Consider the following 19,164-nt stretch of genomic DNA (forward strand, 5'->3'; position numbering starts at 1 on the left):
GATCTAAGGCTGCGAACTGACTCATATGGGGTCAACATTTCCGCTATGTAGCTTAGGACCAGACCCAGACGTGCTTTGAAAGTGATCAGTAATATCCTTAAATCAATTCTAAAATGAACAGGGAGCCAATGGAGACAAGCCATGACTGGGGTGATGTGATGCCATCTGTTAAAACCAGTGAGAAGCCTAGGTGCTGCATCCAGAACTAGTTGGAGGTGGGAGAGTGACTTTTGGTTTATGCCAGAAAGGAAGTTGTTACAGTATTCCAGTGTAGAGAAGATAAATGCGTGAATGACTTTTTCCAGGAGTGTAAAAGCATTGGTTTGATTCTGGAGCTGGTTCTTATTTGAAAGAAGCAGGACTAGACCTTTTTTTTTTTTTTTTTTTTTTTTTTTTTTTTTTTGATCTGTGGTTAGGATCTTGGATCTAAATCAAATAGTACTCAAATTTCTGGCAGTGGGCTTCACATTTGCAGACAAGGGACCAAGGCCACTCTCAATAAGACTGATAGAGTTTGGGGAACAGAACAAAATAATTTCTGATTTTGAGTTATTGAGTTGAAAAAAACTTTGTGTAGTTGACATCACAGTCTAAAACAGCAGCTAGGTTTTTTGGGTTTCAGGGGAAGGTATATCTGTGTCGTCTGCGTAGCAATGAAAAGAGACATTGTGACGTTGGATGTTTTAGGGGAGCATGTAGAGAGAAAATAAGATTGAACCTAAAATTAAACATTACAGTACACCACAGGTAATGTGAGTTGTAGAGGATGAGTAGTTACCTATGGTGACCAAGTAGGTTCTTTCTAAAAAGTTCCTTTTGCTAAGGAGCTATTAATATCAATAAAATACTGGGCCCAACTGTGTCAATTTAGTGGGAATAATATCAAGGCTGCAAGTGGTTGATTTCATATGGGATATGATTTCAGATAAAATGAAAATAACTGCTAAAATAACTAAATGTCCCTACTTGCATGTAAAACATGGTCTGGGGGGTGATTTGTTGCCATATATCCTTGACTCTATTAATAACAAATTTTTAAAAACTTCTCACACAACTCTTGTGAGGCGTCTGTAAAATGACAGGGGGAGGGGGTGATGACCAAGTCTATTCTTGGCTTAGAGTGATTTGCTAAAATTAAATTAGAGAATAAGGATGCTCTTGCTTCTTTTAACTGCCTTTTGATAATTCTTAATTGTCTTTTTAGATCTCACAAAATACATGTAAACCCGTTCATTTCCATTTTTGTTCCTTTCTCCTACAGTCTCTCTTTAATTTCTCCTTTTAATATCCTCCAGTTTTATAGACCCTTTATTGCAATACCAAAAGTTACATATGCATACAGATCTGAGTCACAAAGACCGAGACCCTGAGCAGAATATCACACAATCATTTATACTTACAGCCTCTCTACTCTATTTAATGCTGAAACCTCTTCATCTAGACATGGTGTCACTTCATCCACACTGACATTTATCTTCAACACTTCACCTAAAAATTGACATTATCCTACACACAACTTTTGCATTTTACATTGGTTTGTCATCCTTAAGATAAGTTTCACTTCCCCATTAGTTAAAGATCATGCCCAGTTCATCAGCACAGCACATAGTTCATAGATCATTCTCAGGTCATCTAGTCCTTTTCTCCTGTTTACTGTGTGCACACAGTTTCTGTGTTATTACCACGTTGCAACATACCAACAGGGCGCAGTCTGTTATATATATTACTCGTGCATAAATCATTCATTTTCACAAAATATTATGTATCTGATACTAAATTACCTTGTTAAAATGTTTTAAATGTCTAAACAGAACAAGAAACACTGAAATTCAGTTTAGTAGCCATACATTTAAAAAAAAAAAAAACTTTTTTTTAAATTCAGAAAAAGTTCGAGAACCACTGTCTTAATCTAACCAGTTCACCGTTGCTGCTGTTTCTTTTTCCGTTCCTCCGTTAGAATATTTACAACTGACTGATTCTTCTACAAGAAAGTGTTGAAAAATGTCCATATTGTCCATGTTTTTATCAAACAGTTAGTTACTTAGTACTGTTGCCTTGCTCGATAAGGCTGCATTTCCAGTAGCTGCTTCACAATAAAAGCATTCCAGGGGTTTGCTGTTGAAGCAGGAAGTGTACAGTTTGCATGAATAGCAGCTTACAAGCAGCAAACTGCATTATAGCTCTGATAGCTCAACAAATGAGAATTTACAAGTCATGTTGTCTGATTGTTGATGGGGATTGGTGGGCCTGTAATCAGGGAATAATTGGCTTATTCTTACAAAATGTGTCTGTAGTATCTCCTGTTACTAGATATGAGTCATATTGAGATGCTGTAGTTTAGGGTCGGGCAATATGACGGTATATACCGATACAATTTCCTCTGCCGGAGCTATCCCTTAGTGTCTCTGCTAAATATTCAGGGCAGGCTATGTAGCAAGTCAGGGCTGGATTCTCGCAATTCCCAGCCGCGTCACAAGTTAACGTGATTTAGGCAGCAGGACTGCTTACCACTTTCTCACGTGACATGAGAGCGACAGTTGGTGGCGGTAATGCATGTCTAAGCCGGTTTGCCAACCGCCGCTGAAGAAGAGTGACAAAACATGGAGGAGAGTGAAATTGTAAATACAGAGCAGGAGGAGGAGTTTTTGTTTGTATGGAAGTTCCGAATAAAAGCAGAAAATAATCAAATGTGATGAAGTACAGCACAGACTGGTTCTTTTAAACCATTTCTTAATTGAATTTACAGAACAATTATTGTATCGTGAGATATCGTTACCATGATATAAAATTACATATGCCGTGATAGAAGATTTTGACCATTGCACCCACCCCTACTGTAGCTGTAACAATATTTGACTGTGATCATGGTGTATTTTAAGTCATAAAAGAACAAACATACATGTTTCTAGTTGCTCAACAACCCTACGAACTTGAGCAACAACAGTCTTAAAACAGTCTTCTGCTCTGGATCAGGAGTATATTCTTTATCACTGCATTTCTGTGTATTTTCAATTGTTCACTCACCTCACAGCTCCACAGTTTTATCAGCATGTGAGCCACTGACCTGTGCTGGGGAAAATATGAAAAAGTTATGAATGTTAAGAATGTTCAGTAGTGTGTGATTTCAAAATAACATTTTTATTTTAATTCCAAGACATTCCTAAATAGATAATCTAGCAGCATATAGCGGCTTTGCAACAGCCTTAACATATTTGTTTCATTTACACAGTTTAGTTTATTAGATACTTACAGAACAGCCTGGACTCAACAAGATGCTGAATGCTGCTATAAGAATGAGAGTTTTATGTGGAAATGATTGCATTTAGTTTCTGAATATTGAACAGCTGCACAGTCTTGCTGCCAACAGCCCTGTTTACCTTTTCCCAAATATGGTCACTAAAGCTATCAGAAATAAAAATTTAAGACTGTTCAAAATTTCAAACTCTAAGAATTAAGGGAAAAACTTGGTCATTGTTTCTCAGATACTTTGTTCTGTTTAGACATTCTTGAATGGGTATCAGAGGCTCCAATGTGTTTAAGGAACTTATTCTCCACACCATCGCACTGCCACCAATGGCCTATTTTCTTGACACCAAGCATTGGATCAGAATTAGGTTTGTTGCCAAGTATGTTTTCACATACAAGGAATTTGTGTTGGTATTTTGGTGTATAACAATTAACATAGTAAGAGAAAATAAAATTAAAAGCAAGTACTGCAAAAGTAGAGAATCGTAAATAGCAAATAGAAAGTTTTACAATAAAAAAATGTGTTTTTAAAGTGTAAAGAGCTGTACAGTGTTTGAAATGAAGAGCATGGAATGTGAAAAATATTGACCAAATAATTTGCAAAAGTTCACAGTATAAAGAAAATGTGCAATGTACAGAGATAATAATCTAAAAGATGTGCATTGATGTAACACATTAAGTCAGATATGGAGACCTTACGTTAATGTAACATTTAGTGTTCATGGGGTGGGATAAGAGTCCGTGTCATGGGGTCCTGGGCCTTGGTGTGAGGTTTTGGTCCTGATGGACCGCCGCCTGCTGCCAGAGGAGGGTGTTTCAAAGAGTTTATATCCAGGTTGGGAGAGGTCGGCCACAATCTTTCCTGCACGCCTCAGGGTCCTGGAGGAATGACAGATTGCAACCAATCACCTTCTCGGCAGAGCGAATGTTACGCTGCAGTCTGCCCTTGTCCTTGGCAGTGGCAGCAGCGTACCAGATGGTGACGGAGGAGGTGAGGTACATGGACTTATGTAGCTTGACCCTTCGTTTAGCATGATGCAGAAGGAACTTCTGACTAGGCCACTTTTGGTCCTTTTTTTGATGCTGCTGTGCCCTGAGCCTTACTTGGTATTTGCTGACAACATCCGCAGCCCACATAGTCTTTGTCTGTTGTAGCTCATTCAAGATGTTGAAGTCTGATAAGTGCTGCATTCTGTTGAAGTTGGATGTCTGGTTGTGGCCTGTATGTTTCTTTGAAGGATTCTTGCTACTCTCTTTTAAACCCTTTTATCCACAAGCTGTTTTCATCCATGGGATTAACTACACTGGTACTGTTTGTTTTTTGCACAATTCTCTGTAAACCCTTGAAATATTTTGCTTATGAAACATGACATGTTTTGGAGATGCTAGAACCAGTTTGGCTAGTGCAAAGACTCATTCCATGCTCAAAGTTATGTTTAAAAGTCACTTGTTTTGTCTATTTGGCTTTTTGTTTCAATTATGTTGTTCAACCAATATAAGTTTTTTTTTTTTTTTTTTTTTTTTTTTTTTTATGACAAGCAAACCATTTATCACATATGAAATGCTGAAATTTTCTGCCATATCATCCAGAACTTTGCCACAGAAGTCAAGATTCTTCAGAGACGGTTTTCCCACTCATCAATACTCTAGTTTTCCCCCTCTGTATCTTGCTTGTAGCTGACAGTAGTGGAACCCAGCATGATCCTACGCTGCTGTAGCCCATCCACTTTAAGGTCTGCTGTGATGTGCATTCAGAGAACTCCACTGTCTTGTTTGGCATCATTTTTGTACTTGTTCTCTTCACATTAGTTTCAACAAGTTTGACCATTCTCATTGATGAATTGTTTTCATCCATAGAAATTCATAGCATATCGTAGTCTTCTTTATAAAGTCAAGATACTACATGAAAATCCAGGAAGCATCAAAAATCATGTTCAGCGTTGCTTGTATGCAACATCTTGCTGACTCTACTGTGTCGAACGGTGACTGAACTTCTGCTGCTGTTTTCATGCTTTATATTGTGTTGAAGACACAAGAGTTGGTGTTTTAGAGAAGCGAGTCGTGTCTGTGTCAGGTGCACCTGGCAAAGTGGCCATAGAATTTATGTGTATATTGCATAGCATATGAATTATAAAGCGTAATATAAACATTGCATTTACACAGTGAGATGAGATATGCATTTATTCATGTCATTGCTAATTTTATGTAAAAGTTACATAATGTTTGTACATTCCTTGAATTGTTGCTGATTTTTTATTTTTTTTTTAGCTATGGTGATCTTAAAGAACAATTGTTGTTGGTGGTGGCAATTTCTAGAATATTTTTCTTTAGATTAAAGTTATAAGATAGTTATTCTTTCTTAGAGCAACAAAGGTGATAAGTTTTAATTTAAATGTAAAATGTGAGGTTCTCATTTGGCTGCTTCTGGGTCTGCAAATCATGTGCCGGTCACTATATCCGAAATTCACAGGGGGACAGTTTGAAAGACTCCAGTGAGAGTGCACCTGCATGTATTAATGTTTATTTATATAGAGTGACGCTTGTTTTGTAGTTGTACTACAGTATTTCGATAGGCTCCTAACACATGATACTCTTTTTATTCCCCTCCACAGGAAATGACCCACTCATGGCCCCCTCTCCTGACAGCTATACACACACCTAGCGCAGGTGAACCCTCCAAATCTCCATTCCCAGCCAAGGTAAGAGCTTAAAGGTTGAGAATTATTGAAATCTATCTTTATTTTATGCTCACTGGCACTTTCCATGTGTACATAGAAGGAGGGATCTTCGTTGCAGTAATCCTGCATCCTCTCTTGCGTTACCTTCTGAGATGAAGCCCACTGTAAGAGGACAGAGGACAAAATGTATTCCAATGTTTAACTGAAGCTAGTCCAAACTTAAAGGCTGTATTCATAACCGCCTACTATACTAGCAGTACATACTGATTTGGCCAGAATGTAGTATGCAGTATGCAAACAAAAGCAAAATCTACAGAATGTCAAAAATACCCGGATGTAAAAAATGAAAAATTTAAACTTTATTTAATTAAGCAGTCTCAATAACCGGTCACCCTGTGTCAGTGGTGGACAAGGGGGATTATAACTGCTCTGTCCCTAATAATAATAATAATAATAATAATAATAATAATAATAATAATAATAATAATAAATATAACTTAGCGTTAGATTTAAGTTATGTATTTCATGTTTTCTTTTTGACAGCTCGCTAAGGTTAACCTTGCTGTCTTCATGATACTAAACGTTAGCTTAGCAGGCTTAACTTAAAAGTTATGGCTTTGTTATGGGTAACGTTAGTAGGACAAAACGATGCGTTCATTACATACAGGCTGTAGTCTAGTCACAGTTGTGAATTGTTCTTACACAAGATTAAATTTGAAAAAACTGTATTTACATTTATATTCCTCCTACTGTTACCTAGCACACTGCAAAATAAATCGATTGAACAGTTTCATACTGCATACTACTATGAAAAGCAGTAATACATACTGCATACTGCGTTCGTCTGTAGTATGCATTAGGCAGTTCTGAATACAGCCATAGACTCTTTAGTGCAAAACTAAAACTTTTGCCAAATTAAGGTTAATTTCTGTGGAGTGATTCTCACTGTTGTGGGTTGGCTTTGATGCCAGATCCAGTATAGTAGAAACACTGCAGCTGTGCAGTGGCCTTCCCCATTATCAGATTATTTACCAAGCACGTTCATGCTTCCCAAAGGACAAACTCTTTCCATTTTTGATGCTTAATGAGCTTTCCTCTGGTGTCATCCTGAGGTCAAATTGTCAAAATGGACTTGCGTATGGCTGAATTTTGATTAATGATACATGGAGGATGTTTTTGGTTTTGACCCTTACTTGAAACATTAACTATTTCAATTTTGAACACACTGGTATTTCTTCACCATCATATGAAATTTTCATGTCATAATGTAAGATTACCAGATTACCATGCAATTTCATGAGGGCCCTCATGTTCAGATGGGATAAACCCTTTTGTTTTTAATGGCCTTTTGTCTCTCACCAGTCTCCGGTGCAGTTTTTCATGTCCTCACGTCTTCTAAAGTTCTAAGATGAAAGTCATCAGGTTATAAAGCTATAACTAACAAGACCTTTTTAGTCTTGTTATTTAAAGATTGATGTGCATATATAGTACCAGTTATTACACAACTTAGTGTAAATGCAAATGTACAAATCTAAATCAAACAAATGTATGACCCAGATTAAAGCTTGCTTGTTTTTTTCCCTCTGTCTTCACAGGAAGCAGAGCATGTCTCTTCATGTCCAGGAAAAAGTGAGTAATGAGGGAATGAAGCAGAGTACAATTCATGCACAGAACAAGGATGAACACGATAATAAAGTAAAAAATAGTGAGGTAGAAATTATGTTACTTACCATGGAAAATCAACACTGAATGCAGCCAGATCTGCTATACAGCCCTTTTCTCTTCTATTTTTAATATCCATGGAGTTAAAGCAGCACCCTTCTGATAGTCTGTCCTATATTTTTTATTTTTCTTCAAAGCAATGTTTCTATGGTAACTTGTACAACTGCTATGCCCTATTCTGTGAACTGGCCACAAAATACCAGAGGAGAGAAACAACTCTACAATTTCATCTCAAAATAACCTCCGCTAAGAGAAAGAGACAGTCATGTAGAAGAGAGAAGGAGTGACCTCTCACTATTCTCAGGCCATCTCTTTTACTGATGTAAAATATTAGTCTTGTTATGTCTTTTACTCTCTTTTGTTTACAGTCACTTTTTTTTTTGTTTCACCAATACCTGGTTTTCATCCATCACTTATTATGCATATTTCTGCTCATTCCTCTCTCTCTCATGATATCTTATTTATCCATTGATTGTTAAGTGCTTCTGGCATTAGAAGCTCAGTCAGCACTACTGTTATTGGTCGCCAGGCTGTTGAAGTATCTGCCAGAAAACAAGTTCACAAGGGGGGTACAGTATTTTACCAAAAACACTGAGTATGTAAATAGATACTCAGTGACCAGAAAAAATACAATAACTATACAAGGGTTTCTATTATTATTATCGTGTGTGTGTTCTGTTTGAAATTACACTGAGCAAGAAAAGCAGTTTTTGTGCAATAGGTGTGGAATTTAGGAAGGTCTGGAGTTTGATCATGATACAGTAACCTGTTCCTAAAATGTTTTGTTAGCATTTCCCAAAAACTGCAAACCTTCTGAATTGTATAAATGAAGCACCAGTCTGATCTTCGTGACATAAATGATGTGTGTGTCCTGATTAATTCAGGACATTAGTAAGTTAATAAAGTGTAGCATCAGTTGTATAATATCAGCTCCTGGAGATGTAGCTGTACATCATCTGTATTTGTTTCCTTTTTACAACAATCGATTTTATGTCGAAATAGATTGTTAGTATCAGTTGTAGTAAAGCATGTGCTTCTATAATGTTGAATCTATTAGGAAGCAAACAGATGTCTTAAGGCATCACTTTTGCCTGCAGGTTAAGTTTTTGAAAGTTTGCTCTTTCTAGTATTTAACAAATTCTAATCTGTGATGTTCGGAAGTCAGTCAGGTCATTAGTTTAAAAAAAAAAAAAAAAAAAAAGCTCAGCTCAAGTGCATGGGAGGCAAAACCACATCAGTGTGAGTCTTTTTTGCAGTGAAATTGATTGGCATTGTTTCTTTTGTTGGACTAATGTTTGTTTTCTGTCGTTTCTTTCCAGAAAACTATGACTCCTCTCCTGCAGATCCATCCCAGCTTATCCAGCAGAGCTCCTCATCGTAAGTGACTTTTCAGAAGGACAACTTTTGTGCTATAATTTCAAAATATGATGATAATATATTTGAAAGAGAATAATTGATTTCATGCAGTTTAATCAAAACAATGTCTTAACCAGAAAAGTTGGCTTCATCAGGGTTTCTGACAGTGACATGATGAAGCTTTACAGCTGGTTACACCCACCATGAATTCACATCAAAGAAGCATTTTACAAATTCTACAATCAGAAGACAAAAAATAGTATTACAAATATTTTCATTAGGGCTGCAACTAACGATTATTTTCATCATCAATTAATCTGCAGATTATTTTCTCAATGATCCCTTTTGTCTCTAGAATGTAAGAATTAATATTACAAATGACAAAGAAAATCCCCACATTTTTGCTTGAAAAATGACTAAAACAAATAATAGTCAATTAATCAAATAGTTGACTGACAGAAAACTCATCTGCAACTAAGCGTTGTAGCTCAAATTTTCTGAAAAAACATTTGTAGAATTACAAATTGTAAGTCAAAAAAACAAATTGAAATATTTCTCTTTCATCAGTTTCTTCCTCACACATAATGTTGGCTAAACGCACTGTGTACCAGCATAGCCTGGGCATGCAGGCCACAATGTTTGTTATTTAATTATAACTGTAACACTCCTATGTCATGTTATTGTGGTGTTTTGTTTGTGTGTGTGTGTGTGCGCGCGCGCTGTAGCTCATTTCAAGCAGCACATTCCAGAGCGGTAGAGTCTGCTAGCTCCAGCGACTCAGAGAGTAGCTCAAGATCTGAGTCAGACAGTGAAAGCACCACCGAGGAGCCACCCCAACCCCCAGTGAGCCACTCAGTTAAAACGGAGGTAATCTGCTGCTTGTCCTTTTTGTATATGTATACATTGAATAAAGGACACAAACATGCATTCTCTGAACTGTTTCTTGAACCATTTGCTCTTCCTCATTTTTTAAAATCACAATATTTATGTCTTTTTATAGCCTGATGCTCCAGCAGTGACCCATGGTGATTGGCAGTTGGGGAACTGGATCAGGTCCAGCCAGCAGAACTCCAGCACTGAAAGTCAAAGTGGTGCACATGTCTCTGAGTGTCCTGCTCACAAACAGCCACCGCCCACTCAAAGCTCCAAGCACTCCAGTGTAGAGGTGGTCGACCCCACCAGGGAGTCTAAACCTCAGCTTTCTGCTCACCCAAAAGAGTTCACTGATAAGCTTGCAAAACCCCAGCAGCACAATGAAAGCACTCAGGACAACCACACCCAGCAAAGTATCCAAAAATTTCCCTCTGCTGATTTGAACAGCTGTAGCAGTTCCAGGAAACTTTCATGCAACACGCACTCCTCAAAACCAGCGAAGGCAGGTTGCCCAGATCACACTGAAGCAGCTCTTGCCGTGAAGTGTGAGGATGTTGTAGCCACGCGAGACAAAGACCCCTGTTTCACAGATAGACCCAAGGTAAAGACGAAAACAGGACATAGCAAGGACAGCAGTGACACAAAAAGAGACAGCACGAGGACTTGTAAACACATGTCACTCGACAAGCGGAAGGCTGGATCAGAGCCTAAGCCTGAAGTCAAGTTGATCCTGTATGGTCCTTGTCCATCGTGTGGTGTGCGATATCCTAACCCCTGCTCCTGCCCCACCCAAAGTGCTGCTCAGCCTGACCTGTTGTCTCTTGCCCCATCTGTCCGAATCAGTTGTAGCAAAACAAAGTCAGAGACTATCTGCCAGAAGGGCACCAAGATTCATCACAAAACAACCCACAAGCTCTCAGAGAAGACTAGGCATACAGCTAAGAGTTTTCGGGACCCCCACAGGCCTCCTAGAACCCTGCTGGTGAAGATTGATCTAAGTCTGCTCTCAAGAGTCCCCCAGACCTCCGGCAACCACCAGGAGATACCCAGCAATGCAAAGAGATCAGCACTGGTCATAGAGCATAATGTAGGGGGCAGTGATGCTTCAACAATACACAAACGCACCAAAACCAGCAAAAAGAGCATACCTCAAAATGTGAGAAATAAGAAGGTCCAGGGCTGTTCTAGTTAGCATGAGTTCATAATGAAAGTCTGTTTTTATTTTAATGTGTGATTTGTTGTCTTCTAGGTTGAGGTAGATAACAAAACTATTCCCAGGAAGAAACCGAGGCTGGAAAACAAGAAAACCTCTTCAACTAGTGCTCTTATCAAAGTGGAGTAGGTCCCCTAAATCAGAATTATACCATACTTGTTTTTACCAGAGCTAACATTAACATTTTTTAAATGAAATGTTCTTTTCATTTCTTTCTTTGTGTGTGAGACAGTTCAGTCAGATCACAGAAGCTCTCTCATCTTGTCACCGACAGAAGTTGCAGCAATTCAGCAGAGGACCGGGAGCGAAAGAAGGCCAAGAAAAATCCTGTTCCTTTGCAGCAGCCTCTTACACCCAAAGACAGTGTGAAAGACTCAAAGTTACACAAACACAGTTCTGGGGAGACCCAGGAGTCCAGTAAGGAGGCTGTAAAGAGCAAAGAGTCTTGTAAGCACAAGAAGAGCAGTGGAAAGCACACAGAGCACCCAGAAAAGGTGACTGTCAGGACATAAACCTAGCTTATGAATATTAAGTTAGTTTGTTGCTTCTTTTCCCTAGACAAGCTTCTGCAAGTTCTCATAGTTTTAGTGATTGTAGGCGTGTTAATTAATTATTACATGAAAAGGGAAGCCATTCAACTTTTAACCAAATGTCTGTCCTGCAATCCTAGCAGAAGCCCCCAAAGAGCAGCCTCGCCGTCCCATCATCTTCACAGCACGCCAGGGAAGCTTCGACCAACAGGCCCTTGCTCAGATTTGAGGACAGGTAAAAATCCTTTCTGTGGAGATGTTAAATTGTTCTAAAATACAGTCTAAAATATAGTTTTTAATTTATGTCCCGTAAAAGCCAGCCTGTGTCAGGACCTGGCTGGATTTTCTCCCCAAAATGTGATATTTCCTCTATTTCCAGACTTAAGTCTGTCAGTTTTTCCGTGGGGGAAAAAGAATTCACAGAACAGAGACAGTTCTGAGATTTTACCCACAGACTGCATTGGTTTTAGCAGTGAACCAAAACCTTTGAAAATTAAGTTTGATGTTACTCGGTGCCATCTACGTAATGGGAACTCATAACATGTTAGGACAGCTCTGCTCCTGTCCTTTTTAAAACAGTAAGAGGTAAAATTGACTTTCAGAGTATGACCAAATGTGCGTCACACTAGTCATTTTAGACCAGTTTTCCACACTGAGATGCTCGATAAATATGGGCCCAGGTCTCTCTTTCTCCTGTGTGGCCTCTGTCTCTTCTTTCTGGAACTAACCTCTACATTTCTTCTGCACACATCAATATAATCAGACAATCAGGCAGCACTAGTGTTACACATGTGTGCAGGCGTGGAGGTTACTGCTGTTCTCTTGTTGCAAGATGTTTAACTCCAGAGTAATTACTGGTATGCAGTTTTGAGACAATTGTAATTTTGGTTATTTACTACTGCAATCCAACCCGCAATGTCATAAATGTTTATTGCAGAGTTCCTTTTCAGAATAAGTAATTTTGGAGGGAAAACTGACAAATCTGGTGAGTTGATGGGATTTTAGGAAGTGGGGAGACGATAAAGAGTGTGTTTTTTCGTAAAAGCTGAGATTGTTAGAGGTACAGCTTTTAGTTAGGTTTATTTTTCAGTAACCGATTATCATCTCTGATTGGATACAGCTCCCCATGTTCTTGGAGCCAATTACAGACAAGACATTAGTCACATGGAGCTAGGACATTATTGCTCAGAATACTCAGTAAGTGCAAGTCAGTAACTTTGTGATAGGCAGCCCATCGAGGTATTCCCACTGATTTTAATCAAAATGTTGCCACAGTTTTAATTTATAACAATGCACTTATTTTGTATCAGTGATGACAACTTTTATAGTGTTAGTTGTATCTTGCGCCAACTCATCTAATAAAGCTTCTTTCACCTGTAGGCAGTATCCAGTGAAGCATTACATAAAGGAGGCTAAAAAACTGAAGCACAAAGCAGATGCAGAGGTAAGTTTCTCTTTTTGTTTGAGTTTATTTAGTAAAATTACTGCAGTCTACCCAGTAATACAAGTAACTTATAACCAAACTGTGTTTGTTTTTGCTCTCTGTCTCTCTCTCTCTGTAGTCAGATAAGCTCAGTAAAGCTTTCAACTACTTGGATGCGGCCATGTACTTTGTTGAGAGTGGCATTGCCATGGAAAAAGATCCACAGATTTCAATGTCTTCCTACACTATGTTTGCAGAGACCGTGGAACTGCTCAAGTACGAACCCACTTTTATCATAGATTATCTGCACTATTAATAGCTTTTTGTAATTGTTAGTTTGCATGTCTGCAAAGCCATAGAGTGCAGGCTATGTCTGTGACGACATTGAAATGTTTTAAGTAATTAGTTTTAAGTTAAATTATGATTCAAAGTTAAATTTCATTCAGCTGTAACGTGAAGGTTTTAGCTCCATAACTGAATTTGATTCATGCATTAGTTTTACTGCCACATTCTCCACTCTCACAGGTTTGTACTGAAACTTAAAAACTCAGTGGACCCCTCTGCTCCACCCTCAGAAAAGGACTTTTTAGCTTTATGGTAAGGTGTAGATAATACTTTGTGCCGTTTCTCCACACACCAGAATGTCTCATGAGATATCCCTAACATTACTGGTTATGGTTGAGCTTTATTTTTGTTTTTAAGCTTGCCAACATCTATCTATCTGTTTGTTTTTTGGCAGCATTGAGTGACTTTCATTCAGTTTGAATTCTCATTTATTGTCAGATGTTGATTTAACTCCAGTGTCATTCTGAAGGCTGTAGTATGTGTTGCTGTTGAATTATTATTATTATTATTATTATTATTATTATAAAACATTTTTATTGAAAAGTTGATAAAATATTAGAAACAACATCAACTCGTTAGTTAGTTAGTAGATGTGTGGAACTTATTTAGATGGGCAGTATAAGTAATTTATTTTAATGTCCATTACTGAGTTTTGTAGATTGGATTTATAATATAAAGTTAGATTTATTGCTTAATCTCTGTTGAGCAGAAACAATTGGCCTTTGTTGCTGAAAATATCACAAAATGCAGCACATAGAGGAAACTCTAAATACTTTTTAATTTTTTTAAAAATATAAGAAAACTAAAACAAATTATATTTGTCAAAGTTGACAATAAATCATTGGTTTAGAATTTAAAACACGAAGAATATATATGTTTCCACAACATTGTCAATGAAAATCTGGTTTTCCAAGTCCAGGTTTTTCTGGCTATAATGCATTTGTACTATCTTTTTAAATTGTTCAATGTCCAGTTTGGTAAGTTGTGCCCACACTTCAGAATATCTTTTCCTTTTTGGTGTGGCTCATCGCTTGACAAACAAAATACCCTCAACTAGATTAGTTGTTTTTGAAAATGATTAAGAAGGTGCACAAACAGCAACACAATGTTCACTAGTCTGTTCTTTTGTTTTCTTTAATGAATCATGTGAATTATGAATATGAATTCAATAACATTTAATTGTGTCTTGTAGTTTGAAGTGCCAGTCTCTCCTGCAGATGGCCATGTTTCACCACAAACACAAAACTGCACTCAAATACTCAAAGACCCTCACTGATCACTTCAATGTAAGTATTAAGGTATTACCATAACTCCTAATTGCCAGTGTAATTGTTTAATGATAATGATGATAGTAGTAGTAGTAGTAGTAGTAGTAGTAGTAGTTAAGCAGTTGTACTGAGGCGGAAGTAGCACCTGTGCATAGATACATAAGTTACAGTTTGTTTTGCTAATTAAATTTGGACCTTTTTCAGAACTCTGCTCAGACAACACACGATCCTTCTGTCTTAACATCAAAGTAAGTCATCCAGTGTGCATGTTACATTCACTGGTTGGATATATTGCACTAAGCTATCAGAGGTGTAGCACATAAACAGTCATTTTTTACCCGTCTCCATTAGAGCCACAAACACCCCGTCCCCCAACATGCCGTCTCCAGCCAACACATCCACCAGCTCAGGTCCTGGCTCCAACCACAGTGGCAACGGGCTAGTTGTGGACCCTATCGGCAGCACTGTGGCGGTTCCCCAGGCCATTGAACAAGTGGCATTCACCTATGTCAACATCACTACGTTATTCTTGAGTGCTCATGACCTCTGGGAGCAGGCGGAGGAACAGGCACAAAAAGGCAGCGGTAAGAATGGAAAAGCTTTGCTTAAAAACTTTTAAGATAAATCAAATCAAAATATGTTGTCAAATTCTAAGGCAGAAACCTACACAAATCTGAAAAGCTCCTTGATATTTGTAGTGACACAGCCTTAACTTAAAATGGATTCAATTAGGATATTTTTTTACTGATTCACAAATCACATACTATATGTTTCGTTAATCATCATCATCATCATCATCATCATCATCATCATCATCATCATCATCATAACTACTACTTCATTTTTATAGCACCTTTCAAAAACAAAGTTACAAAGTGCAGTGTACAGTAAAGCTAGGAACAAAAAAGTGTTGGAATTTGTTGTAATTGTTACGTTTTGGATTTCATTTAGCTAAGGGAAAGCCTTAAGATAGAAATGAGTTTAGGAAGAGATTTAAAAGAGGATACAGAGGAACCCGAACAGCAAAGGCCCTTAGTGACAAGACGAGATTGTGGAACCAGTAGTAACAATCAGGCTCACAGGGAGTTAACACAGGTAACCAGTGAAGGGCAGCAAGGACTGGTGTGATGTGGTCGCATCTCTTAGAACGTGTTGAAAACCTTTTGTGTAAGTTGCAGTCTTTGGATGTTTCCCCTGCTGAGACCAGAATAAAGTGTGCTGCGATGGTCAAGTCTGGAGTAGATAAAAGCATGCATGACCTTCTGTAGATCTGCAAAATGAAAGGAATGAGCTAATCTTAGTTAAATGTCTCCTTTGGACAAAACAGGATTGCACCACTAAAGTCTTTCTTTTTTTTTCTTTTTTTTTTTTTTGTTAAACATTATTAAATAAGGCACCCAGACTAGATGAGACTGTTAATAATGCGAGTGCTGGGGCCAGATTTCAGCAAGACAAGATCTAATACAGGACACATTACACACATCGGTGGCACCAGGCTATATATATATATTTTTTTTTTTTATCCATTTGCAGTCACCCTCCAAATTACTAAAGTGCATTTGAATTCAAGCCAAAAAGCCATTAATTTAATAGCTGAACCCAGCGAGTGTTGTGTCAGTGTTTTAGCACTGCTAATGATTTTTGTGATGTTTAATATTTTTTAAATATTTCTGTATGTTTCAGGTATGCTGAGAGAGCTGGACACAGTTATGGGCCCATTAAGCCTGACGTCAAGTATGAGCTGTATGGTCCGTCATACAAGACAGGGTGTCCACTGGCTGAGGCTGGACAGCCAAAAGGTAAAGTGACCAGCAACCAGCTGCCGTTCCTGATCTCTGATACCGACCTGAACTGTCCCTCAGACTTGTGCCAGTTGTCTTTTTCTTTACTTCACATGTAACTCATCTCATCAAAAAGGTAGACACAAGATGTCACCTCATTTCCCACCAAGGATACCACACTGATCTTTGCACTTGTTAGTCATTGTTTTCTCTCATGTCCACTTTTGTATCTCTCTCTTTTTCTCTGGCACTTTTATGAACTTGGGTGCCATCTGCTATAATCCACATATTTCATGTCTTGTACCTCCTCTGTACCTTCGTGTTCCTCTATCAGCTAATGTCATGAAATAATTTGGGAATCACGGCTTTATTCATAATTTTACGCAGCCTTATCATGTGGTTGTGGTGCAAGTACTGACACATTATTTATTATCACAACTTTTGTTATTAATGTGACTATTATTAGTGACCTGACCTGCAAAAAGGCACTTAAATCATTGTATCATGTTTAGACTCGTCACCACACAGTTTTTGCTTATTGATTTTATTTAGTTTCCCTTTTCAGTCTAAAATATTGGTGTGATTTGGATTCAGGGATTTTGAATTTTTTTTAAATTCTGCATTGTATTTCTCCCACAAATCATGTCAGTATCACCCATGAGAATTCAAGGGTGCATGTCACACAGGGCTGAAGTCATTTATTATAACATTTGAACTGATGACACGGTCTAATTTTGACTATATTGCTGCCAAAAAGTTAGTACTATTAAATCAGTACTCAGTTTATTCATTTTAGCTAATCCCTTGTTAGCATCTGTATTTTCAGTTTTTCAAATGAGTGTTGCCAGATTTACACAGCTGTGGTTAGATTGAACACACACTTCTTGTGCAATAAGTGCATTTATAAGGATAAATAAATAAAAAAAACATGCGCCACACATTAGACATTTGTCCTCAACAAAATACATGTTGAATGTAGGTTGAATAATTTATAGATTGAGTGTTCCCTGTAACAAATGTAAATCTGGACACATTCAAATCACAATCCACATATGAATAATGAGATAAGGAGGCAAAGTAGGAAAGGTTTTATTATTTCAGGGGAGATGTTCCTGCAGTCTTTTGATGAATGAAGAAGTTGTGTAATTGTAGCATCGGTGGAATTTAAGGCATAATCATTTCTTCTTAGGTCGTACCTGTGTGCTCTTGTAAGTTGCTGGTTTGCATTCTTGTCTGTGTCAGGGTAAATGATGGTTGGATGGAAATTTCTGATGTCATGTGGTTTTGGTATGTTGGTTGGTGGCTGCAGCTCAGGGTTGTGGCAGAGGTGATTTTGGCTGTCCTCTTTTTCGGGCTGGTAATGACAAGTAGCGACTAGTTTGTTAGACCAAAGCAGACTAGATTTTATTCTCATCATCCGGTTTTTAAAAAAATAAAAAATTGTGCCCTCCTTCTAATGGAAATTATACAAGCATCAAAGTAAACATCTTAATTATAGAGGTTTCTTGGTTAACTAATTTGCAAGAACAAAAAAAAGGTGGGGGAATAATTTTACATCCCCGACTTTCCTTAGGTTTAGTGGTGGATGAAGTGGTTCACATTGACCGCCAGTTTGAGTTACCTTTCAAGTATAGTGAAGCTACCACAGTCGTTCAACAGATATGAAACTACAGTAGTGTTCCCTTTTTATTTGTTTTTGCACCAGTAAGCTACTTTCCTCTGTTTCCCACACTTTTGTTGAGTAGCAAATGTTAAGTTACAAAATGTTTACTAAATCTGTGGGAGTAGAATAAATGACCAGACCATAGCTTACTAAAAAAATGCACTTTTTTGAGTATCTGTAGTTAATTTCAGTGTTATTGGACAAAAGAACACCACGTTCCCAAGACCGACAGGACCGTGCTGGTCTTTACTCTTGTTTATTTTAACTTTGATTCTAAGCAATAAAGCATGAGTTTTGTTGGCTCAAGTTTTTTAGTGAGGTGTCGACATAGTTATCACAGGTTCTTATTGATTCACAGGGGGATACAAAAATAATCTGTATGAAGTAGTGATGCAAGAAAAAAAACATTGCTGTAGATTAGTGCATTAAAATAAGTACCATTGGGTTTTGAAATGTTTCACTTGTTAATTCAGTTGGTGTGTCTGAATTAACAAGGTGCGATAAAAGGGCTAAACAAGGTTCACAAAGTGTTCCTAACTTTATTTTCTCACATAAATGATAGTGATATTTTTTTTAAGTAAGGAGCGAGTACACTGGTGCCACGGCATTTGGGATTATTTTTATGTACGGATCATCGGCAGGCTGCTATAGAAATTATCTTTAGAGTTTCTTACCACAGATGTCTACACTGCATACAAGGTCATTTTGGCATTCGACATTCATAAAAAGTGCAACTGCAACTTGTCTTTTCCAACCTGTGGCTTTATTTCCATCATCCTTGATTGTTGGTGCTTTGTTTATGAATTACTCTGCAACAAGTTTACACATAATTATTTACTGGAAAAATGCTCAGAAAGGTTTTTGAAGGATGCTTTTTTTCCTTTTGTGAAATATGTAAAGAATTTGTGTTGCAGTGTACAGAGATAAATAAACACTGGAAATTAATTTATTGTTGTTTACCCTTATTTTTCAAGACAAGAACCACTTGGTGGTAATGGTTGGTGAACAGTGAATTACATATACAACATTTCTGAATTACTCTGGACATGTATCATAAATTGCTGTA

The 19,164-nt window shown here is 37.7% G+C and overlaps 1 protein-coding gene across 5 annotated transcripts in view; it reads left to right on the plus strand.

Annotated features, from left to right (window-relative positions):
• aff1 (AF4/FMR2 family, member 1) overlaps positions 1–19,043 on the plus strand; it is a 29,989-nt gene extending 10,946 nt beyond the window's left edge. Inside the window, exons 5-19 of one of the 5 annotated variants that reach the window (XM_044174692.1) lie at positions 5,859–5,945; positions 7,520–7,553; positions 8,966–9,023; positions 9,728–9,869; positions 10,003–11,031; positions 11,125–11,213; positions 11,321–11,582; positions 11,759–11,853; positions 12,999–13,062; positions 13,181–13,317; positions 13,567–13,638; positions 14,579–14,672; positions 14,859–14,902; positions 15,006–15,238; positions 16,338–19,043. In XM_044174692.1, the coding sequence (XP_044030627.1) occupies positions 5,859–5,945; positions 7,520–7,553; positions 8,966–9,023; positions 9,728–9,869; positions 10,003–11,031; positions 11,125–11,213; positions 11,321–11,582; positions 11,759–11,853; positions 12,999–13,062; positions 13,181–13,317; positions 13,567–13,638; positions 14,579–14,672; positions 14,859–14,902; positions 15,006–15,238; positions 16,338–16,462 (2,565 nt within the window). In that variant the 3' untranslated portion in view covers positions 16,463–19,043. The remainder of the gene's footprint in view (positions 1–5,858; positions 5,946–7,519; positions 7,554–8,965; positions 9,024–9,727; positions 9,870–10,002; positions 11,032–11,124; positions 11,214–11,320; positions 11,583–11,758; positions 11,854–12,998; positions 13,063–13,180; positions 13,318–13,566; positions 13,639–14,578; positions 14,673–14,858; positions 14,903–15,005; positions 15,239–16,337) is intronic. The other 4 variants (XM_044174693.1, XM_044174694.1, XM_044174696.1 and 1 more) reach the window with 4 other exon arrangements.
• The last annotated feature ends 121 nt before the right edge of the window (positions 19,044–19,164 follow it).

This window comes from Siniperca chuatsi, linkage group LG18, assembly GCF_020085105.1.
Source record: "Siniperca chuatsi isolate FFG_IHB_CAS linkage group LG18, ASM2008510v1, whole genome shotgun sequence".
Classification (NCBI taxonomy): domain Eukaryota; kingdom Metazoa; phylum Chordata; class Actinopteri; order Centrarchiformes; family Sinipercidae; genus Siniperca; species Siniperca chuatsi.